The following is a 27,350-nucleotide window of genomic DNA, read 5'->3' on the forward strand; positions in this document are numbered from 1 at the left end:
GTACAGTGTGTGTTGATAGGGGTGGTTGGGGTACAGTGTGTGTTGATAGGGGTGGTTGGGGTACAGTGTGTGTGATAGGGGTGGTTGGGGTACAGTGTGTGTTGATAGGGGTGGTTGGGGTACAGTGTGTGTTGATAGGGGTGGTTGGGGTACAGTGTGTGTTGATAGGGGTGGTTGGGGTACAGTGTGTGTTGATAGGGGTGGTTGGGGTACAGTGTGTGTTGATAGGGGTGGTTGGGGTACAGTGTGTGTGGATAGGGGTGGTTGGGGTACAGTGTGTGTGGATAGGGGTGGTTGGGGTACAGTGTGTGTGGATAGGGGTGGTTGGGGTACAGTGTGTGTGGATAGGGGTGGTTGGGGTACAGTGTGTGTGGATAGGGGTGGTTGGGGTACAGTGTGTGTGATAGGGGTGGTTGGGGTACAGTGTGTGTGGATAGGGGTAGGTTGGGGTACAGTGTGTGTGGATAGGGGTGGTTGGGGTACAGTGTGTGTTGATAGGGGTGGTTGGGGTACAGTGTGTGTGGATAGGGGTGGTTGGGGTACAGTGTGTGTTGATAGGGGTGGTTGGGGTACAGTGTGTGTGATAGGGGTGGTTGGGGTACAGTGTGTGTTGATAGGGGTGGTTGGGGTACAGTGTGTGTTGATAGGGGTGGTTGGGGTACAGTGTGTGTGGATAGGGGTGGTTGGGGTACAGTGTGTGTGGATAGGGGTGGTTGGGGTACAGTGTGTGTTGGATAGGGGTGGTTGGGGTACAGTGTGTGTGGATAGGGGTGGTTGGGGTACAGTGTGTGTGGATAGGGGTGGTTGGGGTACAGTGTGTGTGGATAGGGGTGGTTGGGGTACAGTGTGTGTTGATAGGGGTGGTTGGGGTACAGTGTGTGTGGATAGGGGTGGTTGGGGTACAGTGTGTGTTGATAGGGGTGGTTGGGGTACAGTGTGTGTGGATAGGGGTGGTTGGGGTACAGTGTGTGTGGATAGGGGAGGTTGGGGTACTGTTTGCTGTGATGATACCTTTTTTGGTTTTGCTTTTGCTTTAGGGGGTTCACTGAAATCTCGCTCCACGGCCATCCTCAGATTCTTCAGTTCCTCTCTCATCAACTCATCGACCTGTTGGTAAGAGAGGATTGAGTTCGGTGTCAGTCCACATTCATCTCAACCCTCTGCTCCCCCTCTCGTCTCAATAACGCTTGTTTGGGGAGGGGGGTGGGGGGGAGGGAGGGGGAGGGGGAGGGGGGGGGGAGGGGGTGGTCGGAGAAAGCAACAGGGAGGGTCTGTTCAACTCTTTGTTGGTGTGATTACCCCTCTGGGGATTATTATTGATCCTTTAGGGTTTGGGGAGGGGCGTCTGGATTGACTGGAGCCTGAGGGGTGTGGTAGTGACAGGATCGATGTGGAGAATCTGGAACAAGCGTCACTGTTTAAAGGTACGTGGTCACCCGTTTAAAACGGAGATGAGGAGAATTTGGGGTGACAGAGTGATCACTGTCTGTACGGAGTCTGCACGTTCCCCCCTCTGTCTGCGTGGGTCTCCTCCGGGTGCTCCGGTTTCCTCCCACAGTCCATGTGTGTGCGGGTTGGGTGGATTGGCCGTGATAAATTGCCCTTAGTGTCCAAAAAGTTTAGGAGGGGTTACAGGGCCAGGGCGGGGGAGGGGGCCAAGGTGCGAACCTCTTTCACAGTGTCGGTGCAGATTCAATGGGCCGAATGACCTCCTTCTGCACTATGAATTATTTTCTCTCAGAGGCTGATGCATCTCTGGAACTCTGTTCCTCGGAAGGTGGAAGCAGAACATTTGAATATTTATGAGGCAGAGCGAATAGATTCTTCAATAAGAGGGTGAAAGGTTATTGGGGGTCGCAGGTTGCAGGTTTGAGGTTACTCTCAGATCAGTGCGTCTTGTGGCCACAATGGGAAGCATCCCTGTGCCTCAGCCGGAAGCTCCGGGTTCGTCACCTGCCCCAGGATACCATGGCCAAGGAAGGAGCGTTGACAATGCGGTCAATCCGGCAGAGTGTATCACCCTGTACAATCCTTCCACACACCAGTGGCTGCTGGTAAGAGGGAGAGATTCCTGCTCCAGATTGATGTGGAAAGGCGACCCTCAAACTATAACAAACTCACAATGTGACCCGGGAGTAACTCGCTATGGAAACAGACAAAGGTCTGACTTAGCCATCAGCAGGAGGGGGAAAGAATTGGATTTCAGATCAGACAGGACCTTATTACAGGACAGAGCAGATGGGATGGGCTGAATGGCTGACTCCAGCTCCTTGTTTGTATATTTATGTTAATATGAGGAATGCGAAGATGTTTCAATCTCCGTCACTGTGGAACCTGCAGGGAGGGGGCGAGGGAGGGGGCGGGGGAGAGGGAGAGGGCGGACAGAGTGTCCGAGTGATTGGAGTTCAGTTTGGACACGGGGAGGAGTCAGTCTGGGGTCAGTCTGGGTTCAGCTCGGACATGGGAGGGGTAAGTCTGGGGTCAGTCTGGGTTCAGCTCGGACACAGGAGAGGTCAGTCTGGGGTCAGTCTGGGTTCAGCTAGGACACGGAGGGGGTCAGTTTGGGGTCAGTCTGGGTTCAGCTCAGGCTGGGTTTGGGGTCAGTTGGTTGAGGTCGGACCCTCAGGCTGGGTTTGGGGTCAGTCTAGGTTCAGCTCAGGCTGGGTTTGGGGGGCAGTTGGGTTGAGGTCGGACCCTGAGGCTGGGTTTGGGGGGCAGTTGGGTTGAGGTCGGACCCTCAGGCTGGGTTTGGGGTCAGTTGGTTGAGGTCCGACCCTCAGGCTGGGTTTGGGGTGAGTTGGGTTGAGGTCGGACCCTCAGGGTGGGTTTGGGGTGAGTTGGGTTGAGGTCGGACCCTCAGGCTGGGTTTGGGGTCAGTTGGGTAGAGGTCGGACCCTCGGGGTGGGGGGTCAGTTGGTTGAGGTCGGACCCTCAGGCTGGGTTTGGGGTGAGTTGGGTTGAGGTCGGACCCTCGGGGTGGGTTTGGGGTGAGTTGGGTTGAGGCCGGACCCTCAGGGTGGGTTTGGGGTGAGTTGGGTTGAGGTCGGACCCTCGGGCTGGGTTTGGGGTGAGTTGGGTTGCGTCGGACCCTCAGGCTGGGTTTGGGGTGAGTTGGGTTGAGGTCGGACCCTCGGGCTGGGTTTGGGGTCAGTTGGGTTGAGGTCGGACCCTCAGGCTGGGTTTGGGGTCAGTTGGTTGAGGTCGGACCCTCAGGGTGGGTTTGGGGTGAGTTGGTTGAGGTCGGACCCTCAGGCTGGGTTTGGGGTGAGTTGGGTTGAGGTCGGACCCTCAGGCTGGGTTTGGGGTCAGTTGGGTTGAGGTCGGACCCTCAGGCTGGGTTTGGGGTCAGTTGGTTGAGGTCGGACCCTCGGGGTGAGTTTGGGGTCAGTTGGTTGAGGTCGGACCCTCAGGGTGGGTTTGGGGTCAGTTGGGTTGAGGTCGGACCCTCAGGGTGAGTTTGGGGTCAGTTGGTTGAGGTCGGACCCTCAGGGTGGGTTTGGGGTCAGTTTGGGGTCAGTTGGTTGAGGTCGGACCCTCAGGCTGGGTTTGGGGTCAGTTGGGTTGAGGTCGGACCCTCGGGGTGAGTTTGGGGTCAGTTGGTTGAGGTCGGACACTCAGGGTGGGTTTGGGGTGAGTTGGGTTGAGGTCGGACCCTCAGTGTGGGTTTGGGGTGAGTTGGCTTGAGGTCAGACCCTCAGGCTGGGTTTGGGGTCAGTTGGTTGAGGTCGGACCCTCAGGCTGGGTTTGGGGTCAGTTGGGTTGAGGTCGGACCCTCAGGCTGGGTTTGGGGTGAGTTGGGTTGAGGTCGGACCCTCAGGCTGGGTTTGGGGTCAGTTGGTTGAGGTCGGACCCTCAGGCTGTGTTTGGGGTGAGTTGGGTTGAGGTCGGACCCTCAGTGTGGGTTTGGGGTCAGTTGGGTTGAGGTCGGACCCTCGGGCTGGATTTGGGGTCAGTTGGGTTGAGGTCGGACCCTCGGGGTGGGTTTGGGGTCAGTTGGGTAGAGGTCGGACCCTCGGGGTGGGGGGTCAGTTGGTTGAGGTCGGACCCTCAGGCTGGGTTTGGGGTGAGTTGGTTGAGGTCGGACCCTCGGGGTGGGTTTGGGGTGAGTTGGGTTGAGGCCGGACCCTCAGGGTGGGTTTGGGGTGAGTTGGGTTGAGGTCGGACCCTCAGGCTGGGTTTGGGGTCAGTTGGTTGAGGTCGGACCCTCAGGCTGGGTTTGGAGTCAGTTGGGTTGAGGTCGGACCCTCGGGGTGGGTTTGGGGTGAGTTGGGTTGAGGTCGGACCCTCAGGGTGGGTTTGGGTTGAGTTGGTTGATGTCGGACTCTCGGGGTGGGTTTGGGGTGAGTTGGGTTGAGGCCGGACCCTCAGGGTTGGTTTGGGGTGAGTTGGGTTGAGGTCGGACCCTCGGGGTGGGTTTGGGGTCAGTTGGTTGAGGTCGGACCCTCAGGCTGGGTTTGGGGTCAGTTGGTTGAGGTCGGACCCTCAGGGTGGGTTTGGGGTCAGTTGGGTTGAGGTCGGACCCTCAGGCTGGGTTTGGGGTCAGTTGGTTGAGGTCGGACCCTCAGGGTGGGTTTGGGGTGAGTTAGGTTGAGGTCGGACCCTCAGGCTGGGTTTGGGGTCAGTTGGGTTGAGGTCGGACCCTCAGGGTGGGTTTGGGGTCAGTTGGGTTGAGGTCGGACCCTCAGGCTGGGTTTGGGGTCAGTTGGGTTGAGGTCGGACCCTCGGGGTGGGTTTGGGGTGAGTTGGGTTGAGGTCGGACCCTCAGGGTGGGTTTGGGTTGAGTTGGTTGATGTCGGACTCTCGGGGTGGGTTTGGGGTGAGTTGGGTTGAGGCCGGACCCTCAGGGTGGGTTTGGGGTGAGTTGGGTTGAGGTCGGACCCTCGGGGTGGGTTTGGGATCAGTTGGGTTGAGGTCGGACCCTCAGGCTGGGTTTGGGGTCAGTTGGTTGAGGTCGGACCCTCAGGGTGGGTTTGGGGTGAGTTGGGTTGAGGTCGGACCCTCAGGCTGGGTTTGGGGTCAGTTGGGTTGAGGTCGGACCCTCAGGGTGGGTTTGGGTTCAGTTGGGTTGAGGTCGGACCCTCAGGCTGGGTTTGGGGTGAGTTGGGTTGAGGTCAGACCCTCAGGGTGGGTTTGGGGTCAGTTGGGTTGAGGTCGGACCCTCAGGCTGGGTTTGGGGTCAGTTGGGTTGAGGTCGGACCCTCAGGCTGGGTTTGGGGTCAGTTGGGTTGAGGTCGGACCCTCAGGCTGGGTTTGGGGTCAGTTGGGTTGAGGTCGGACCCTCAGGCTGGGTTTGGGGTCAGTTGGGTTGAGGTCGGACCCTCAGGCTGGGTTTGGGGTCAGTTGGGTTGAGGTCGGACTCTCAGGCTGGGTTTGGGGTGAGTTGGGTTGAGGTCGGACCCTCAGGCTGGGTTTGGGGTGAGTTGGGTTGAGGTCGGACCCTCGGGGTGGGTTTGGGGTCTGTTGGTTGAGGTTGGACCCTCAGGCTGGGTTTGGGGTCAGTTGGGTTGAGGTCGGACCCTCAGGGTGGGTTTGGGGTCAGTTGGTTGAGGTCGGACCCTCAGGGTGGGTTTGGGGTGAGTTGGGTTGAGGTCGGACCCTCGGGGTGTGTTTGGGGTCAGTTGGTTGAGGTCGGACCCTCGGGGTGGGTTTGGGGTCAGTTGGGTTGTGGTCGGACCCTCAGGGTGGGTTTGGGGTGAGTTGGGTTGAGGTCGGACCCTCGGGGTGGGTTTGGGGTCAGTTGGTTGAGGTCGGACCCTCAGGCTGGATTTGGGGTCAGTTGGGTTGAGGTCGGACCCTAGGGCTGGGTTTGGGGTCAGTTGGTTGAGGTCGGACCCTCAGGCTGGGTTTGGGATGAGTTGGTTGAGGTCGGACCCTCAGGGTGGGTTTGGGGTGAGTTGGGTTGAGGTCGGACCCTCAGGCTGGGTTTGGGGTCAGTTGGGTTGAGGTCGGACCCTCGGGGTGGGTTTGGGGTCAGTTGGGTTGAGGTCGGACCCTCGGGGTGGGTTTGGGGTCAGTTGGGTTGAGGTCGGACCCTCGGGGTGGGTTTGGGGTCAGTTGGGTTGAGGTCGGACCCTCAGGCTGGGTTTGGGGTGAGTTGGGTTGAGGTCGGACCCTCGGGGTGGGTTTGGGGTCAGTTGGGTTGAGGTCGGACCCTCAGGCTGGGTTTGGGGTCAGTTGGGTTGAGGTCGGACCCTCAGGCTGGGTTTGGGGTCAGTTGGTTGTGGTCGGACTCCCACCTGAAGCCGGATCTCTAAAGCCACCGCCTCCCTTTTCTCTTCCTTCTCCAGTTCCACATCGTATTGCTGCCTCAGGTTGGAGGATTCATCACGTTCCTTCCACACGGCTGTCACAGGAAGACACGGCTGTTAAACTGGCCACACACAGCATCACACACAACACGCAATGCACACAACACTCAACACACACAACATGCAACACACATACACAGTACACAACACACGCACACACAGCACGCAACACACACACAGCACGCAACACACACACAGCACGCAACACACACACAGCACGCAACACACACACAGCACGCAACACACACACAATACACAACACACACAGCATCACACACACACTCACACACAAAAACACACAGCATGAAACACACACAATACGCAACACTCGCAACACACACACAGCATCACCCACACACACAAAAACACACACAGCATCAAACACATACACATACACACATAGTGCACAACACACACAACATGCAACACACACGCACAAAAACACACACAGCATCACACACACTCACAAACACACAAAACGCACAGCATCGCACAACACACACACAAAAACACACACAAATACACACACAACACACACACTGTGTCACGCACAACATACTGTGTCTCACGCACACACACAAATACGCACACACTGCGGCACACACAACACACACACATAACACACACGCTCCCACTCCCGCACACACAAACACACACAACATAACAGACACACACTCCCTCACACACACACACACAGAACACAACAAACACTGCATCACACACAAACACACACACAGACAACACACTGCGCCACACACAACACACACACACACCCTCATATACACACTCACACTGCCACACACACTGCATCTCACACACACACATATACCCACACACACACACATATACACACACACACACACACATATACACACACACACACACTGTGTCATACACACAGACACACACACACAAACACACAACAGATTTGACAGCACAGCATTTAGAAAGCAGTGGCAGGATTGGACAGAGTCAGCATGGATTTATGAAGGGGAAATCATGCTTGACAAATCTACTGGAATTCTTCAAGGATGTAACCAGTAGAGTTGATGGTGGGGGGGAGGGGGGGGGGGGGGCAGTGGTTGTGGTTTATTTGAATTTTTAGAAGGCTTTTGACAAAGTCCTGCATAAAAGATTAGCGTGTAAAATTAAACTGCATGGGATTGGGGGAAGTGTATTGAGGTGGATAGAAAACTGGTTGGCGGAGAGGAAACAAAGAGTCGGGATTAATGGGTCTTTTTCAAATTGGCAGGCAGTAACTAGTGGGGTACCACAGGGATTAAGGGAACAAAATGTAATATCCCCAAATTTGCAGATGACACCAAGTTGTGTGGGAGGGTGAGCTGTGAGGAGGATGCAGAGATCCTTCAGTGGGATTTGGACAGGCTGAGTGAGTGGGTACATGAATGGCAGATGAAGTATAATGTGGATAAATGTGAGGTTATTCGAGTGTAGAAACAGGGATGTGTTGCTGCAATTATACAGGGCCTTGGTGAGGCCACAGCTGGGGTAGTGTGAGCAGTTTTCATCTCCTTCCCTGAGGAAGTACGTTCCTGCTCTGGAGGGAGGGCAGCAAAGGTTTACCAGGCTGATTCCTGGGATGGTGGGACTGACGTGTGAGGAGAGATTGAATCTGTTTGGATTGTATTTGCTGAAGTTCAGAAGAATGAGGAGGGATCTCATAGTATCTATAAAATCCTATGTTCTATGGACAGGGTAGATGGTCGGCTTCTGGAGTTCGTTACCACAGAATGTATTTGAGGCCAAAACATTGTGGGTGGGATTTACTGACCACCACGCGGTGTGTTTCTCGGTGGTACAGACTGTCCTCAGCGGGATGGACTGACCCCGTCGTTGTCACCGAACAAAGAACAAAGAACAAAGAAAAGCTTGCGCTTGTCAAAGAGACACAGCCGGAGTGAGTGAAGCACATCCAGAGTGGGAATTGCAACTTGGTAATTTGGTGCAGTGAGGTAATTCGGTGCAGAGTGAGAGAAGGTGCTTTTTCGGAGGTACTTTTTAACCCTGGTAAGGTGACTGGCAAGTAGTTTTTCTTTTCATTGGCTAATTTATTTATTTTTATTTTGAAATTGTTGTTGTATAAGTTTACCTAAGGTTTAAGACATGGCAGGAGATCCCAGACCCGTGTCATGCTCCTCGTATGCGATGTGGGAGCTCAAGGACACGTCCAATGTCCCTGGCTCTTTCACGTGCAAGAAGTGTGTTCAGTTGCAGCTCTTGTTAGACCGCTTGACGGCTGTGGAGCTGCGGATGGGCTCACTTTGGTGCATCCGCGATGCTGAGGAGGTCGTGGATAGCACGTTTAGCGAGTTGGTCACACCGCAGGTGAAAGTTACTGAGGGAGATAGAAAATGGGTGACCAAAAGACAGAGCAAGAGTAGGAAGGCAGTGCAGGTGTCCCCTGCGGTCATCTCCCTGCAAAACAGATATACCGCTTTGGATACTGTTGAGGGAGATGGCTCACCAGGGGAAGGCAGCAGAGGCCAGGTTCATGGCACCGTGGCTGGCTCTGCTGCACAGCAGGGCAGGAAGAAAAATGGCAGGGCTATAGTGATAGGGGACTCAATCGTAAGGGGAATAGACAGGCGGTTCTGTGGACGTTATCGAGACTCCAGGATGGTATGTTGCCTCCCTGGTGCAAGGGTCAAGGATGTCTCGGAGCGGCTGCAGGACATTCTGGGGGGGGAGGGTGAACAGCCAGCTGTCGTGGTGCACATAGGCACCAACGATATAGGTAAAAAACGGGATGAGGTCCTACAAGCGGAATTCAGGGAGTTAGGAGTTAAACTAAAAAGTAGGACCTCAAAGGTAGTAATCTCAGGATTGCTACCAGTGCCACGAGCTAGTCAGAGTAGGAATGTCAGGATAGATAGGATGAATGTGTGGCTCGAGAGATGGTGCAAGAGGGAGGGATTCAAATTCCTGGGGCATTGGGACCGGTTCTGGGGGAGGTGGGACCAGTACAAACCGGACGGTCTGCACCTGGGTAGGACTGGAACCGATGTCCTAGGGGGGGGTGTTTGCTAGAGCTGTTGGGGAGGGTTTAAACTAATGTGGCAGGGGGATGGGAACCGATGCAGGAAGTTGGAAGGTAGTAAAACAGGGACAGAAGAAAAAGGAAATAAGGGGAAAAGTGCAAGGCAGAGAATACATAGTCAAAAATCAAAAAGGGCGACAGTACAAGGTACAGTGACTGAGGGGAGCTCAGTGAATAGGCCCAGTAATACCAAAAGGAATAAAACTGGAGATGTTAAGATTCAAAACTGAGGTAAAAAAACACAACATAATTGTACTTTACCTGAATGCTCGTAGTATTCAGAATAAAGTAAATGAGTTGATGGCACAAATCATCATAAATGACTATGATTTAGTGGCCATTACTGAAACATGGTTAAAGGATGGTCACGACTGGGAGTTAAATATCCGAGGGTATCAAACTATTCGGAAGGACAGAGTGGATGGTAAAGGAGGTGGTGTAGCTCTGTTGTTTAAGGATGACATCCGGGTAATAGTAAGGGATGACATCGGTGCTATGGAGGATAATGTTGAATCCATTTGGGTGGAAATCAGGAATAGTAAGGCGAAAAATTCACTGATCGGAGTCGTCTCTAGGTCACCAAATAGTAACATTATGGTGGGGCAGGCAATAAACAAAGAAATAACTGATGCATGTAGAAATGGTACAGCAGTTATCATGGGGGATTTTAATCTACATGTCGATTGGTTTAACCAGGTCGGTCAAGGCAACCTTGAGGAGGAGATTATAGAATGCATCCGCGATAGTTTCCTAGAACAGTATGTAATGGAACCTACGAGGGAACAAGCGGTCCTAGATCTGGTCCTGTGTAATGAGACAGGATTGATTCATGATCTCATAGTTAGGGATCCTCTCGGAAGGAGCGATCACAATATGGTGGAATTTAAAATACAGATGGAGGGTGAGGAAGTAAAATCAAATACTAGTGTTTTGTGTTTAAACAAAGGAGATTACAAGGGGATGAGAGAAGAACTAGCTAAGGTAGACTGGGAGCAAAGACTTTATGGTGGAACAGTTGAGGAACAGTGGAGAACCTTCCAAGCGATTTTTCACAGTGCTCAGCAAAGGTTTATACCAACAAAAAGGAAGGACGGTAGAAAGAGGGAAAATCGACCGTGGATATCTAAGGACATAAGGGAGAGTATCTAATTGAAGGAAAAGTCATACAAAGTGGCAAAGATTGGTGGGAGACTAGAGGACTGGGAAATATTTAGGGGGCAACAGAAAGCTACTAAAAAAGCTATAAAGAAGAGTAAGAGTAAACTTGCTCAGAATATAAAAACAGACAGTAAAAGTTTTTACAAATATATAAAACAAAAAAGAGTGGCTAAGGTAAATATTGGTCCTTTAGAGGATGAGAACGGAGATTTAATAATGGGAGATGAGGAAATGGCTGAGGAACTGAACAGGTTTTTTGGGTCGGTCTTCACAGTGGAAGACACAAATAACATGCCAGCGACTGATAGAAATGAGGCTATGACAGGTGAGGACCTTGAGAGGATTGTTATCACTAAGGAGGTAGTGATGGGCAAGCTAATGGGGCTAAAGGTAGACAAGTCTCCTGGCCCTGATGGAATGCATCCCAGAGTGCTAAATCAGATGGCTAGGGAAATTGCAGATGCACTAATGATGATTTACCAAAATTCACTAGACTCTGGGGTGGTCCCGGTGGATTGGAGATTAGCAAATGTGACACCACTGTTTAAAAAAGGAGGTAGGCAGAAAGCAGGAAATTATAGGCCAGTGAGCTTAACTTCGTTGTAGGGAAGATGCTGGAATCTATCATCAAGGAAGAAATAGCGAGGCATCTGGATAGAAATTGTCCCATTGGGCAGACGCAGCATGGGTTCATAAAGGGCAGGTCGTGCCTAACTAATTTAGTGGAATTTTTTGAGGACATTACCAGTGCGGTAGATAACGGTGAGCAAATAGATGTGGTATATCTGGATTTCCAGAAAGCTTTTGACAAGGTGCCACACAAAAGGTTGCTGCATAAGATAAAGATGCATGGCATTAAGGGTAAAGTAGTAGCATGGATAGAGGATTGGTTAATTAATAGAAAGCAAAGAGTGGGGATTAATGGGTGTTTCTCTGGTTGGCAATCAGTAGCTAGTGGTGTCCCTCAGGGATCCGTATTGGGCCCACAATTGTTCACAATTTACATAGATGATTTGGAGTTGGGGACCAAGGGCAATGTGTCCAAGTTTGCAGATGACACTAAGATGAGTGGTAAAAAGTGAAGAGGATACTGGAAGTCTGCAGAGGGATTTGGATAGGTTAAGTGAATGGGCTAGGGTCTGGCAGATGGAATACAATGTTGACAAATGTGAGGTTATCCATTTTGGTAGGAATATCAGCAAACGGGATTATTATTTAAACGATAAAATATTAAAGCATGCCGCTGTGCAGAGAGACCTGGGTGTGCTAGTGCATGAGTCACAGAAAGTTGGTTTACAGGTGCAACAGGTGATTAAGAAGGCAAATGTAATTTTGTCCTTCATTGCTAGAGGGATGGAGTTTAAGACTAGGGACGTTATGTTGCAATTGTATAAGGTGTTAGTGACCTGCAGTATTGTGTTCAGTTTTGGTCTCCTTACTTGAGAAAGGACATACTGGCACTGGAGGGTGTGCAGAGGAGATTCACTAGGTTAATCCCAGAGCTGAAGGGGTTGGATTATGAGGAGAGGTTGAGTAGACTGGGACTGTACTCGTTGGAATTTAGAAGGACGAGGGGGGATCTTATGGAAACATTTAAAATTATGAAGGGAATAGATAGGATAGATGTGGGCAGGTTGTTTCCACTGGCGGGTGACAGCAGAACTAGGGGGCATAGCCTCAAAATAAGGGGAAGTAGATTTAGGACTAAGTTTAGGAGGAACTTCTTCACCCAAAGGGTTGTGAATCTATGGAATTCCTTGCCCAGTGAAGCAGTTGAGGCTCCTTCATTAAATGTTTTTAAGGTAAAGATAGATAGTTTTTTGAAGAATAATGGGATTAAGGGTTATGGTGTTCTGGCCGGAAAGTGGAGCTGAGTCCACAAAAGATCAGCCATGATCTCATTGAATGGCGGAGCAGGCTCGAGGGGCCAGATGGCCGACTCCTGCTCCTAGTTCTTATGTTCTTATGTTCTTATAAAAGTACAGCACAGGAACAGGCCCTTCGGCCCTCCAAGCCCGTGCCAACCATGCTGCCCGTCTAAACTAAAACCTTCTACACTTCCTGGGTCCGTATCCCTCTATTCCCATCCTATTCATGTATTTGTCAAGATGCCCCTTAAATGTCACTATCGTCCCTGCTTCCACCACCTCCTCCGGCAGCGAGATCCAGGCACCCACTACCCTCTGTGTAAAAAACTTACCTCGTACATCTCCTCTAAACCTTGCCCCTCGCACCTTAAACCTATGCCCCCTAGTAATTGATCCCTCTAGCCTGGGGAAAAGCCTCTGACTATCCACTCTGTCTATGCCCCTCATAATTTTGTAGACCTCTATCAGGTCGCCTCTCAACCTCCGTCATTCCAGTGAGAACAAACCGAGTTTATTCAACCTCTCCTCATAGTTAATGCCCTCCATACCAGGCAACACCCTGGTAAATCTCTTCTGCACCCTCTCTAAAGCCTCCACATCCTTCTGGTAGTGTGGCGACCAGAATTGAACACTATTCTCCAAATGTGGCCTAACTAAGGTTCTATACAGCTGCAACATGACTTGCCAATTCCTATACTCAATGCCCCGGCCAATGAAGGCAAGCATGCCCTATGCCTTCTTGACTACCTTCTCCACCTGTGTTGCCCCTTTCAGTGACCTGTGGACCTGTACACCTAGATCTCACTGACTTTCAATACTCTTGAGGGTTCTACCATTCACTGTATATTTTCTACCTGCATTAGACCTTCCAAAATGCATTACCTCACATTTGTCCGGATTAAACTCCATCTGCCATCTCTCCGCCCAAGTCTACAAACGATCTAAATCCTGCTGCATCCTCTGACAGTCCTCATCGCTATCCGCAATTCCACCAACCTTTGTGTCGTCCGCAAGCTTACTAATCAGACCAGTTACATTTTCCTCCAAATCATTTATATATACTACGAACAGCAAAGGCCCCAGCACTGATCCCTGCGGAACACCACTAGTCACAGCCCTCAAATCAGAAAAGCACCCTTCCATTGCTACTCTCTGCCTTCTATGACCTAGTCAGTTCTGTATCCATCTTGCCAGCTCACCCCTGATCCCGTGTGACTTCACCTTTTGTAACAGTCTACCATGAGGGACCTTGTCAAAGGCCTTACTGAAGTCCATATAGACAACATCCATTGCCCTACCTGCATCAATCATCTTTGTGACCTCTTCGAAAAACTCTACCAAGTTAGTGAGACACAACCTCCCCTTCACAAAACCATGCTGCCTCTCACTAATACGTCCATTTGCTTCCAAATGGGAGTAGATCCTGTCTCGAAGAATTCTCTCCAGTAATTTCCCTACCACTGACGTAAGGCTCACTGGCCTGTAGTTCCCTGGATTCTCCTTGCTACCCTTCTTAAACAAAGGAACAACATTGGCTATTCTCCAGTCCTCCGGGACATCACCTGAAGACAGTGAGGATCTAAAGATTTCTGTCAAGGCCTCAGCAATTTCCTCTCTAGCCTCCTTCAGTATTCTGGGGTAAATCTCATCAGGCCCTGGGGACTGGTTTAGCACACTGGGCTAAATCGCTGGCTTTTAAAGCAGACCAAGGCAGGCCAGCAGCACGGTTCAATTCCCGTACCAGCCTCCCCGGACAGGCGCCGGAATGTGGCGACTAGGGGCTTTTCACAGTAACTCCATTTGAAGCCGACTCGTGACAATAAGCAATTTTCATTTCATTTCATTTTCATATGTGATTTCCCGGTGACAGCCCTCCTCATCGCCGGGAAACACGTGCGCTGGCGTCGGCCCAGAATTTCCTGCCGCACAGCCGGTAAATTCCACCCTGTATGTTTTCAGGAAGCGGTTAGATATAGAACTTCGGGTGAAGAGGATTAAAGGATATGGGGAAAGCGGGATTAGGTTGTTTAATTAGATGATCAGCCATGATCACAATGAATGGTGGAGCAGGCTGGATGGGCTGAATGGCCTCCTCCTGCTTCTATTTTCTATGTTTCTATGAGAGTTTTGTCTTATGAAGAGAGTTGACTAGTTTTGGCCTTTACTCTCTCAAATGTAGAAGAATGAGACAATGTCTAAATGAGGTATTTAAGATGATAAAAGATATGGACAAATGGAGCAGTGGTTTTCTTTGTGGCAAATTCTAGATAGATTATCCCCTCACTCTAAACTGTGCCTCCCTCTCTGAGTGTCTCCCTGCTTTCTGCTCAGACACGACCCTCTGCCCCTGGGAGCTATACTGCCGCCTGTGCCCCCAGTGGGTTCACTTCACCTTCATGTTTTGCAAAAGCAGTTGTAAACGTGGCCAACATGATGTGACATGGCTGGGCGGGGAGGCGGGGGAGGTGGTTCCAATGTTGGGGGAATAATCCCAGGGAAGTTATTCGATGAGATGTTGATTTACTGAAATGAGGATCCGGACCGATCCGAGTTGGAATATCGTTATGTTATCGGTGAGGGGGTGGGGAAATCAGCAAATGAGATTTTGCCACCACCGTTCCTGCTTTCTGGGTCCGGTAATATTTTACGTCCACGATGCTGTTTGGATGCATCAAGTGTCGGCACAAAGCTGCGGCCAATATACTTTCCTTACTTGTGTAAATATTGTTGCCCTCAATGATATTCGGTAAGAAATAGGAATAACCCTCGGGTTTAGCCTGAAGTCAAAGATGAGAAAGAACAATAATGAGCCTCATTCCTCAGTCTAAATTATCATGATAAACAATCTATACAGAACAGGAGGCAATGTTTGTAATTTAGCCGAGACTGTACCCAGTAGTATGTGGTCCTCTCTATTCCATATGGGTTGTACAGAGCAGCATATTTTCCTGTGTATTATACAGTGTGTACACTGGGATGTATTTGCCTGTCTTTTATAAACAGTGTGTATGCTGTGAGGTATTGTCCTGTGTTAGAATCATAGAATTTACAGTGCAGAAGGAGGCCATTCGGCCCATTGAGCCTGCACTGGCTCTTGGAAAGAGCACCCTACCCAAGCCCACACCTCCACCCTATTCCTGTAACCCAGGAACCACACCTAACCTTTTTGGACACTAAGGGCAATTTATCATGGCCAATCCACCAAACCTGCACATCTTTGGACTGTGGGAGGAAACCGGAGCACCCGGAGGAAACCCACGCAGACACGGGGAGGACGTGCAGACTCCGTACAGACAGTGACCCAGCGGGGACAAACAGTAACAAACAGGAGCACCCTTACAACACTATATAATACACAGGACACTACACCACACCATACACACTGTGTATAATACACAGGACACTACACCACACCATACACACTGTGTATAATACACAGGACACTACACCACACCATATACACTGTGTATAATACACAGGGACCCTGGAGCTATGATCCTTGGAGTACTGTATTATCCACAGTGTGTCTGGTGTGGGGTATTGTCCTGTGTATCATACACTTTGTGTACGGAGGTGTGGCGTGTCCTGTATATTATACACAGTGTGTATTTTGTGGGGTATTGTCCTGTGTATTATACAGTATATGGTGCATTATAGTGTCCTGTGTATTATAAAGTGTGTACAGTGAGGTGTTGTGCCCTGTGTATTATACACAGTGTGTATGGTGCATAGTGTCCTGTGTATTATACACAGTATGTATGGTGTGGTGTAGTGTCCTGTGTATTATGCACAGTGTGTATGGTGTGGTGTAGTATCCTGTGTATTATACACAGTGTGTATGGTGCAGTATAGTGTCCTGTGTATGATACAAAGTGTGTCTGGTGGGGTGTAGTGTCCTGTGTATTATACACTGTGTGTATGTTGCGGTGTAGTGGCCTGTATATTATACAAAGTGTGTGTGGTGTAGTGTCCTGTGTATTAGACACAGTGCGTACAGTGCAATATAGTATCCTGTATATTATACACAGTGTATATGGTTCAGTGTAGTGCCCTGTGTATTATACACAGTATGTATGGTTCAGTGTAGTGCCCTGTGTATGATAAAAAGTGTGTCTGGTGGGGTGCAGTGTCCTGTGTATTATACACTGTGTGTATGTTGCGGTGCAGTGTTCTGTGTATGATACAAAGTATGTCTGGTGGGGTGTAGTGCCCTGTGTATTATACACTGTGTGCATGCTGCAGTGTAATGTCCTGTGTATTATAAACATTGTGTAGGTGGGGTGTAGTGCCCTGTGTATTATAGTGCAGTGTAGTGTCCTGTGTATTATACAACGTGTGTATGGTGCGGTGTAGTGTCCTGTGTATTATACAAAGTGTGTTTGTTGTGGTGTAGTGCCCTGTGTATTATACACAGTGTGTTTGGTGTGGTGTAGTGTCCTGTGTATAACACACAGTGTGTATGGTGTGCTGCAGTGTGCTGTGTATTATATACAGTGTGTATGGTGCGGTGTAGTGTCCTGTGTATTATACACAGTGTGTATGGTGTGGAGTAGTGTCCTGTGTGTTATACAGTGTGAATGGTGCGGTGTAGTGTCCTGTGTATTATACACAGTGTGTATGGTGCGGTGTAGTGTCCTGTGTATTATACACAGTGTGTATGGTGCTGTGTAGTGTGCTGTGTATTATACACAGTGTGTATGGTGCGGTGTAGTGTCCTGTGTATTATACACAGTGTGTATGGTGCGGTGTAGTGTCCTGTGTATTATACACAGTGTGTATGGTGTGGTGTAGTGTCCTGTGTATTATACACAGTGTGTATGGTGCGGTGTAGTGTCCTGTGTATTATACACAGTGTGTATGGTGTGGTGTAGTGTCCTGTGTATTATACACAGTGTGTATGGTGCGGTGTAGTGTCCTGTGTATTATACACAGTGTGTATGGTGCGGTGTAGTGTCCTGTGTATTACACACAGTGTGTATGGTGCGGTGTAGTGTCCTGTGTATTATACACAGTGTGTATGGTGCGGTGTACTGTCCTGTGTATTACACACAGTGTGTATGGTGCGGTGTAGTGTCCTGTGTATTATACAAAGCGTGTATGGTGCAGTGTAGTGTCCTTTGTATTATACACAGTGAGTATGGTGCGGTGTAGTGTCCTGTGTATTATACACAGTGTGTATGGTGCAGTGTAGTGTGCTGTGTATTATACACAGTGTGTATGGTGCGGTGTAGTGTCCTGTGTATTATACACAGTGTGTATGGTGCGGTGTAGTGTCCTGTGTATTATACACAGTGTGTATGGTGCGGTGTAGTGTCCTGTGTATTATACACAGTGTGTATGGTGCGGTGTAGTGTGCTGTGTATTATACACAGTGTGTATGGTGCGGTGTAGTGTCCTGTGTATTATACACAGTGTGTATGGTGCAGTGTAGTGTGCTATGTATTATACACAGTGTATATGGTGTGGTGTTGTGTCCTGTGTATTATACACAGTGTGTATGGTGCGGTGTAGTGTCCTGTGTATTATACACAGTGTGTATGGTGCGGTGTAGTGTCCTGTGTATTATACACAGTGTGTATGGTGCGGTGTAGTGTGCTGTGTATTATCCACAGTGTGTATGGTGCAGTGTAGTGTGCTGTGTATTATACACAGTGCGTATGGTGCGGTGTAGTGTGCCGTGTATTATACAGTGTGTATGGTGCGGTGTAGTGTCCTGTGTATTATACACAGCGTGTATGGTGCAGTGTAGTGTCCTGTGTATTATACACAGTGTGTATGGTGCGGTGTAGTGTCCTGTGTATTATACACAGTGTGTATGGTGCAGTGTAGTGTGCTGTGTATTATACACAGTGTGTATGGTGCAGTGTAGTGTCCTGTGTATTATACACAGTGTGTATGGAGCTGTGTAGTGTCCTGTGTATTTTACACAGTGTGTATGGTGCGGTGTAGTGTCCTGTGTATTATACACAGTGTGTATGGTGCGGTGTAGTGTCCTGTGTATTATACACAGTGTGTATGGTGCGGTGTAGTGTGCTGTGTATTATACACAGTGTGTATTGTGCGGTGTAGTGTCCTGTGTATTATACACAGTGTGTATGGTGCGGTGTAGTGTCCTGTGTATTATACACAGTGTGTATGGTGCGGTGTAGTGTGCTGTGTATTATACACAGTATGTATGGTGCAGTGTAGTGTCCTGTGTATTATACACAGTGTGTATGGTACGGTGTAGTGTGCTGTGTATTATACACAGTGTGTATGGTGCAGTGTAGTGTGCTGTGTATTATACACAGTGTGTATGGTGCAGTGTAGTGTGCTGTGTATTATACACAGTGTATATGGTGCGGTGTTGTGTCCTGTGTATTATACACAGTGTGTATGGTGCAGTGTAGTGTCCTGTGTATTATACACAGTGTGTATGGTGCGGTGTAGTGTGCTGTGTATTATACACAGTGTGTATGGTGCGGTGTAGTGTCCTGTGTATTATACACAGTGTGTATGGTGCGGTGTAGTGTGCTGTGTATTATACACAGTGTGTATGGTGCAGTGTAGTGTGCTGTGTATTAGACACAGTGTGTATGGTGCGGTGTAGTGTCCTGTGTATTATACACAGTGTGTATGGTGCAGTGTAGTGTGCTGTGTATTATACACAGTGTGTATGGTGCAGTGTAGTGTGCTGTGTATTATACACAGTGTGTATGGTGCGGTGTAGTGTGCTGTGTATTATGCACAGTGTGTATGGTGCGGTGTAGTGTGCTGTGTATTATACACAGTGTGTATGGTGCGGTGTAGTGTCCTGTGTATTATACAGTTTGTATGGTGCAGTGTAGTGTGCTGTGTATTATACACAGTGTGTATGGTGCAGTGTTGTGTGCTGTGTATTATACACAGTGTGTATGGTGCGGTGTATTGTGCTGTGTATTATACACAGTGTGTATGGTGCGGTGTAGTGTGCTGTGTATTATACACAGTGTGTTAAGGCCGCTCCTGTCTATTCCCCTATGTTTTCCTTTCTTTTATTTTTGTAATTACCGTTTTAGTTCATGGATGATTAATGGGCTTGTGACTTTAAGGCAATGCAGCTTGTACGTGGCCTGCCCCTTTAATTCGAGCAGAGGATTATAGTAGAGGGAGAGAATAATAATCTTTATTAGTGAAGCAAGTAGAATTACATCAACACTGCAATATAGTTACTGTGTAAAGCCCCTAAGCCCCCTGGAAGGGGCAGCTCTAAGTTTCTCTCTCTGATCGGACGTATTCTGTCTTCAAATCCAGTGTAAGGGCTGGAAGCCGGGTTTGATGTGAGATCTGGGGCGGGATTCTCCGACCCCCCCCCCCCCCCCCCCCCGCCAGGTAGGTTAGGATCCCGGGTCAGTTGTCTCATAATTTCAACGCAGAATTGGATCCCTGAACTGATTTAATTTCTTTTGGTTGTCTCTATCTAGTAATAAATTTGGTCAGCTCCTCTACAGTTTCTTCATGGACTTACCGCCAGCAATCTAGTAGACACATCCATTACAGTCCACAGATACTGAGTCCCACTTTTGGTTCTAGGCAGGTATTCCATGTGGTGTACACTGAATAACACCATGTTGCACACTGAATAATACACAGGGCCATACACCACACGGAACACACTGCGTAATACACAGGGCCATACACCACACGGAACACACTGTATACTACACAGGACCATACACCACACGGAGCACACTGAATAATACACAGGGCCATACACCACACGGAGCACACTGAATAATACACAGGGCCATACACCACACGGAACACACTGCGTAATACACAGGGCCATACAACACACGGAGCACACTGTATACTACACAGGGCCATACACCACACGGAGCACACTGTGTAATACACAGAACAATACACAGCAAGCTGTATGTGTATTATGTAGTGTATACCGTGAGGTGTATTGCCCTGTGTATTATACAGTGTGCACTGTGAGGTGTATTGCCCTGTGTATTATACAGTGTGCACTGTGCGGTGTATTGCCCTGTGTATTATACAGAGTGCACTGTGCGGTGTATTGCCCTGTGTATTGTACAGTGTGCACTGTGCGGTGTATTGCCCTGTGTATTATACAGTGTGCACTGTGCGGTGTATTGCCCTGTGTATTATACAGTGTGCACTGTGCGGTGTATTGCCCTGTGTATTATACAGTGTGCACTGTGTGGTGTATTGCCCTGTGTGTTATACAGTGTGCACTGTGCGGTGTGTTTCCCTGTGTATTATTCAGTGTGCACTGTGAGATGTATTGCCCTGTGTATTATACAGTGTGCACTGTGAGATGTATTGCCCTGTGTATTATACAGTGTGCACTGTGCGCTGTATTGCCCTGTGTATTATACAGTGTGCACTGTGTGGTGTATTGCCCTGTGTATTATACAGTGTGCACTGTGCGCTGTATTGCCCTGTGTATTATACAGTGTGCACTGTGCGCTGTATTGCCCTGTGTATTATACAGGGTGCACTGTGAGATGTATTGCCCTGTGTATTATACAGTGTGCACTGTGCGCTGTATTGCCCTGTGTATTATACAGTGTGCACTGTGAGATGTATTGCCCGAAATCCTCACCTCTGATTTCTGTTTTCCTTTTTTTTCTTTCTTCTCTTCCTTTGGTGCCTCTGCCACATTCCCTTTTTTATTTTTCTGATTTTCTTTTTCCTGATCTTGTTCAGTAATTTCCGCCAACAACTGTGATGAGGAAAGGGAGAGATAATGCTAGAGATGGGATCGTGCCGCAGCCTGATACAGTCAGCTGGACAGGCCACAAACTCTTTTCTGGCCGCAAAATCTGCAGAGAGAATCAGGACCACACTTACAGAGAGGGTTTACAGAGAGGGTTTACAGAGAGGGTTTACAGAGAGGGTTAACAGAGGGGTTTTACAGAGGGAGTTTACAGGGGGCGTTTACAGAGAGGGTTTACAGAGAGGTTTTACAGAGAGAGTTTACAGAGAGAGTTTACAGAGGGGGTTTACAGAGGGAGTTTACAGAGAGGGTTTACAGAGAGGGTTTACAGAGAGGGTTAACAGAGGGGTTTTACAGAGACAGTTTACAGAGAGAGTTTACAGAGGGGGTTTACAGAGGGAGTTTACAGAGAGGGTTTACAGAGAGGTTTTACAGAGAGAGTTTACAGAGAAAGTTTACAGAGAGAGTTTACAGAGGGGGTTTACAGAGGGAGCTTACAGAGGGAGTTTACAGAGAGGGTTTACAGAGAGGTTTTACAGAGAGAGTTTACAGAGAGGGTTACAGAGGGGTTTCACAGAGGGGGTTTACAGAGAGGGTTTACAGAGAGAGTTTACAGAGGGGGTTTACAGAGGGAGTTTACAGAGGGAGTTTACAGAGAGGGTTTACAGAGAGGGTTTACAGAGGGAGTTTACAGAGGGAGTTTACAGAGAGGGTTTACAGAGAGGGTTTACAGAGAGAGTTTACAGAGGGAGTTTACAGAGAGAGTTTACAGAGGGAGTTTACAGAGAGAGTTTACAGAGGGGGTTTACAGAGAGAGTTTACAGAGGGAGTTTACAGAGAGAGTTTACAGAGGGGGTTTACAGAGAGGGTTTACAGAGAGGGTTTACAGAGGGGTTTACAGAAGGAGTTTACAGAGGGAGTTTACAGAGAGGGTTTACAGAGGGAGTTTACAGAGAGGGTTTACAGAGAGGGTTTACACAGAGAGTTTACAGAGGGAGTTTACAGAGAGAGTTTACAGAGGGGGTTTACAGAGAGGGTTTACAGAGATGGTTTACAGAGGGAGTTTACAGAGGGGGTTTACAGAGAGGGTTTACAGAGGGAGTTTACAGAGGGAGTTTACAGAGGGAGTTTACAGAGAGAGTTTACAGAGAGGGTTTACAGAGAGGGTTTACAGAGAGGGTATACAGAGAGGGTTTACAGAGAGAGATTACAGAGAGGGTTTACAGAGGGAGTTTACAGAGGGGGTTTACAGAGAGGGTTTACAGAGGGAGTTTACAGAGGGAGTTTACAGAGGGAGTTTACAGAGAGAGTTTACAGAGAGGGTTTACAGAGAGGGTTTACAGAGAGAGTTTACAGAGAGGGTTTACACAGAGAGTTTACAGAGGGAGTTTACAGAGGGAGTTTCCAGAGAGAGTTTACAGAGAGAGTTTACAGAGAGAGTTTACAGAGGGAGTTTACAGAGAGAGTTTACAGAGATGGTTTACAGAGGGGGTTTACAGAAGGAGTTTACAGAGGGAGTTTACAGAGAGGGTTTACAGAGGGAGTTTACAGAGAGAGTTTACAGAGATGGTTTACAGAGGGAGTTTACAGAGGGAGTTTACAGAGAGAGTTTACAGAGGGAGTTTACAGAGGGAGTTTACAGAGAGGGTTTACAGAGAGGGTTTACAGAGAGAGTTTACAGAGGGAGTTTACAGAGAGGGTTTACAGAGAGGGTTTACAGAGAGAGTTTACAGAGAGGGTTTACAGAGGGAGTTTACAGAGAGGGTTTACAGAGAGAGTTTACAGAGAGGGTTTACAGAGGGAGTTTACAGAGGGGGTTTACAGAGAGGGTTTACAGAGGGAGTTTACAGAGGGAGTTTACAGAGGGAGTTTACAGAGAGAGTTTACAGAGAGGGTTTACAGAGAGGGTTTACAGAGAGAGTTTACAGAGAGGGTTTACAGAAGGAGTTTACAGAGGGAGTTTACAGAGAGGGTTTACAGAGGGAGTTTACAGAGAGAGTTTACAGAGATGGTTTACAGAGGGAGTTTACAGAGGGAGTTTACAGAGAGAGTTTACAGAGGGAGTTTACAGAGAGAGTTTACAGAGAGAGTTTACAGAGGGAGTTTACAGAGGGAGTTTACAGAGAGAGTTTACAGAGAGAGTTTACAGAGGGAGTTTACAGAAAAGTTTACAGAGAGAGTTTACAGAGGGAGTTTACAGAGGGAGTTTACAGAAAGAGTTTACAGAGAGAGTTTACAGAGGGAGATTACAGAGAGAGTTTACAGAGGGAGTTTACAGAGAGAGTTTACAGAGGGAGTTTACAGAGGGAGTTTACAGAGGGAGTTTACAGAGAGAGTTTACAGAGAGAGTTTACAGAGGGGGTTTACAGAGGGAGTTTACAGAGGGAGTTTACAGAGAGGGTTTACAGAGAGGTTTTACAGAGAGAGTTTACAGAGAGGGTTAACAGAGGGGTTTCACAGAGGGGGTTTACAGAGAGAGTATACAGAGAGAGTTTACAGAGGGGGTTTACAGAGGGAGTTTACAGAGGGAGTTTACATAGGGAGTTTACAGAGAGGGTTTACAGAGAGGGTTTACAGAGGAGGTTTACAGAGGGAGTTTACAGAGAGGGTTTACAGAGAGGGTTTACAGAGAGAGTTTACAGAGGGAGTTTACAGAGAGAGTTTACAGAGGGAGTTTACAGAGAGGGTTTACAGAGAGGGTTTACAGAGAGAGTTTACAGAGGGAGTTTACAGAGAGAGTTTACAGAGGGAGTTTACAGAGAGTTTACAGAGGGGGTTTACAGAGAGGGTTTACAGAGAGAGTTTACAGAGAGGGTTTACAGAGAGGGTTTACAGAGGGAGTTTACAGAGAGGGTTTACAGAGAGGGTTTACAGAGAGAGTTTAGGGGCAGCATGGTAGCATGGTGGTTAGCATAAATGCTTCACAGCTCCAGGGTCCCAGGTTCGATTCCCGGCTGGGTCACTGTCTGTGCGGAGTCTGCACGTCCTCCCCGTGTGTGCGTGGGTTTCCTCCGGGTGCTCCGGTTTCCTCCCACAGTCCAAAGATGTGCGGGTTAGGTGGATTGGCCATGCTAAATTGCCCGTAGTGTCCTAAAAAGTAACGTTAAGGGGGGGTTGTTGGGTTACGGGTATATAGGGTGGATACGTGGGTTTGAGTAGGGTGATCATTGCTCGGCACAACATCGAGGGCCGAAGGGCCTGTTCTGTGCTGTACTGTTCTATGTTCTATGTTTACAGAGAGAGTTTACAGAGGGGGTTTACAGAGAGAGTTTACAGAGGGAGTTTACAGAGAGAGTTTACAGAGGGGTTTACAGAGAGTTTACAGAGGGAGTTTACAGAGAGAGTTTACGAGGAGTTTTCAGAGGGAGTTTACAGAGGGAGTTTACAGAGGGAGTTTACAGAGGGAGTTTACAGAGAGGGTTTACAGAGGGAGTTTACAGAGAGAGTTTACAGAGGGAGTTTACAGAGGAGTTTACAGAGGGAGTTTACAGAGAGAGTTTACAGAGAGGGTTTACAGAGGGAGTTTACAGAGAGGGTTTACAGAGAGGGTTTACAGAGAGGGTTTACAGAGGGAGTTTACAGAGGGAGTTTACAGAGAGAGTTTACAGAGAGGGTTTACAGAGAGGGTTTACAGAGGGAGTTTACAGAGAGGGTTTACAGAGAGGGTTTACAGAGAGGGTTTACAGAGGGAGTTTACAGAGGGAGTTTACAGAGAGAGTTTACAGGGAGGGTTTACAGAGGGGGTTTACTGAGGGGGTTTACAGAGAGGGTTTACAGAGATGGTTTACAGAGGGAGTTTACAGAGGGAGTTTACAGAGAGAGTTTACAGAGAGAGTTTACAGAGGGAGTTTACAGAGAGAGTTTACAGAGGGAGTTTACAGAGGGAGTTTACAGAGGGAGTTTACAGAGAGAGTTTACAGAGAGGGTTTACAGAGGGAGTTTACAGAGAGGGTTTACAGAGAGGGTTTACAGAGAGGGTTTACAGAGGGAGTTTACAGAGGGAGTTTACAGAGAGAGTTTACAGAGAGGGTTTACAGAGAGGGTTTACAGAGGGAGTTTACAGAGAGGGTTTACAGAGAGGGTTTACAGAGGGAGTTTACAGAGGGAGTTTACAGAGGAGAGTTTACAGAGAGGGTTTACAGAGAGGGTTTACAGAGGGAGTTTACAGAGAGGGTTTACAGAGAGGGTTTACAGAGAGGGTTTACAGAGGGAGTTTACAGAGGGAGTTTACAGAGAGAGTTAACAGAGAGAGTTTACAGAGGGGGTTTACTGAGGGGGTTTACAGAGAGGGTTTACAGAGATGGTTTACAGAGAGGAGTTTACAGAGGGAGTTTACAGAGAGAGTTTACAGAGAGAGTTTACAGAGGAGTTTACAGAGAGAGTTTACAGAGGGAGTTTACAGAGGGAGTTTACAGAGGGAGTTTACAGAGAGGGTTTACAGAGAGAGTTTACAGAGAGAGTTAACAGAGAGAATTTACAGAGAGAGTTTACAGAGAGGGTTTACAGAGAGGGTTTACAGAGAGGGTTTACAGAGGGAGTTTACAGAGGGAGTTTACAGAGAGAGTTAACAGAGAGAGTTTACAGAGGGGGTTTACTGAGGGGGTTTACAGAGAGGGTTTACAGAGATGGTTTACAGAGGGAGTTTACAGAGGGAGTTTACAGAGAGAGTTTACAGAGAGAGTTTACAGAGGGAGTTTACAGAGAGAGTTTACAGAGGGAGTTTACAGAGGGAGTTTACAGAGGGAGTTTACAGAGAGGGTTTACAGAGAGAGTTTACAGAGAGAGTTTACAGAGGGAGTTTACAGAGAGAGTTTACAGAGAGAGTTTACAGAGGGAGTTTACAGAGAGAGTTTACAGAGGGAGTTTACAGAGGGAGTTTACAGAGAGAGTTTACAGAGAGAGTTTACAGAGGGAGTTTACAGAGAGAGTTTACAGAGGGGGTTTACAGAGAGGGTTTACAGAGGGAGTTTACAGAGAGGGTTTACAGAGGGAGTTTACAGAGGGAGTTTACAGAGGGAGTTTACAGAGGGAGTTTACAGAGGGAGTTTACAGAGAGGGTTTACAGAGGGAGTTTACAGAGAGAGTTTACAGAGGGAGTTTACAGAGGGAGTTTACAGAGGGAGTTTACAGAGAGAGTTTACAGAGAGGGTTTACAGAGGGAGTTTACAGAGAGGGTTTACAGAGAGGGTTTACAGAGAGGGTTTACAGAGGGAGTTTACAGAGGGAGTTTACAGAGAGAGTATACAGAGAGGGTTTACAGAGAGGGTTTACAGAGGGAGTTTACAGAGAGGGTTTACAGAGAGGGTTTACAGAGAGGGTTTACAGAGGGAGTTTACAGAGGGAGTTTACAGAGAGAGTTTACAGGGAGGGTTTACAGAGGGGGTTTACTGAGGGGGTTTACAGAGAGGGTTTACAGAGATGGTTTACAGAGGGAGTTTACAGAGGGAGTTTACAGAGAGAGTTTACAGAGAGAGTTTACAGAGGGAGTTTACAGAGAGAGTTTACAGAGGGAGTTTACAGAGGGAGTTTACAGAGGGAGTTTACAGAGAGGGTTTACAGAGAGAGTTTACAGAGAGAGTTTACAGAGGGAGTTTACAGAGAGAGTTTACAGAGAGAGTTTACAGAGAGAGTTTACAGAGGGAGTTTACAGAGGGAGTTTACAGAGAGAGTTTACAGAGAGAGTTTACAGAGGGAGTTTACAGAGAGAGTTTACAGAGGGAGTTTACAGAGGGAGTTTACAGAGAGGGTTTACAGAGAGAGTTTACAGAGAGAGTTTACAGAGGGAGTTTACAGAGAGAATTTACAGAGGGAGTTTACAGAGGGAGTTTACAGAGGGAGTTTACAGAGGGAGTTTACAGAGAGAGTTTACAGAGGGAGTTTACAGAGAGAGTTTACAGAGGGAGTTTACAGAGGGAGTTTACAGAGAGAGTTTACAGAGGGAGTTTACAGAGAGAGTTTACAGAGGCGGTTTACAGAGAGGGAGTTTACAGAGAGGGTTTACAGAGAGGGAGTTTACAGAGAGGGTTTACAGAGGGAGTTTACAGAGGGAGTTTACAGAGAGGGTTTACAGAGAGGGTTTACAGAGGGAGTTTACAGAGAGGGTTTACAGAGGGAGTTTACAGAGAGAGTCTACAGAGAGAGTTTACAGAGAGAGTTTACAGAGGGAGTTTACAGAGAGAGTTTACAGAGGGGGTTTACAGAGAGGGTTTACAGAGAGAGTTTACAGAGGGAGTTTACAGAGTGAGTTTACA

At 48.4% G+C, this 27,350-nt stretch overlaps 1 protein-coding gene across 1 annotated transcript in view; it reads right to left on the reverse strand.

The window, feature by feature from the left end:
* Positions 1–27,350, reverse strand: part of LOC119972892 (dynein regulatory complex protein 11-like) — a 78,136-nt gene that overhangs the window by 23,602 nt on the left and 27,184 nt on the right. The window contains exons 2-5 of the mRNA XM_038810436.1: positions 20,986–21,105; positions 15,106–15,169; positions 6,237–6,343; positions 1,012–1,107 (exon numbers count right to left, since the gene is read on the reverse strand). Coding sequence (XP_038666364.1) covers positions 1,012–1,107; positions 6,237–6,343; positions 15,106–15,169; positions 20,986–21,105 — 387 coding nt within the window. The remainder of the gene's footprint in view (positions 1–1,011; positions 1,108–6,236; positions 6,344–15,105; positions 15,170–20,985; positions 21,106–27,350) is intronic.

Source organism: Scyliorhinus canicula, chromosome 10 (genome assembly GCF_902713615.1).
Source record: "Scyliorhinus canicula chromosome 10, sScyCan1.1, whole genome shotgun sequence".
Lineage (NCBI taxonomy): Eukaryota > Metazoa > Chordata > Chondrichthyes > Carcharhiniformes > Scyliorhinidae > Scyliorhinus > Scyliorhinus canicula.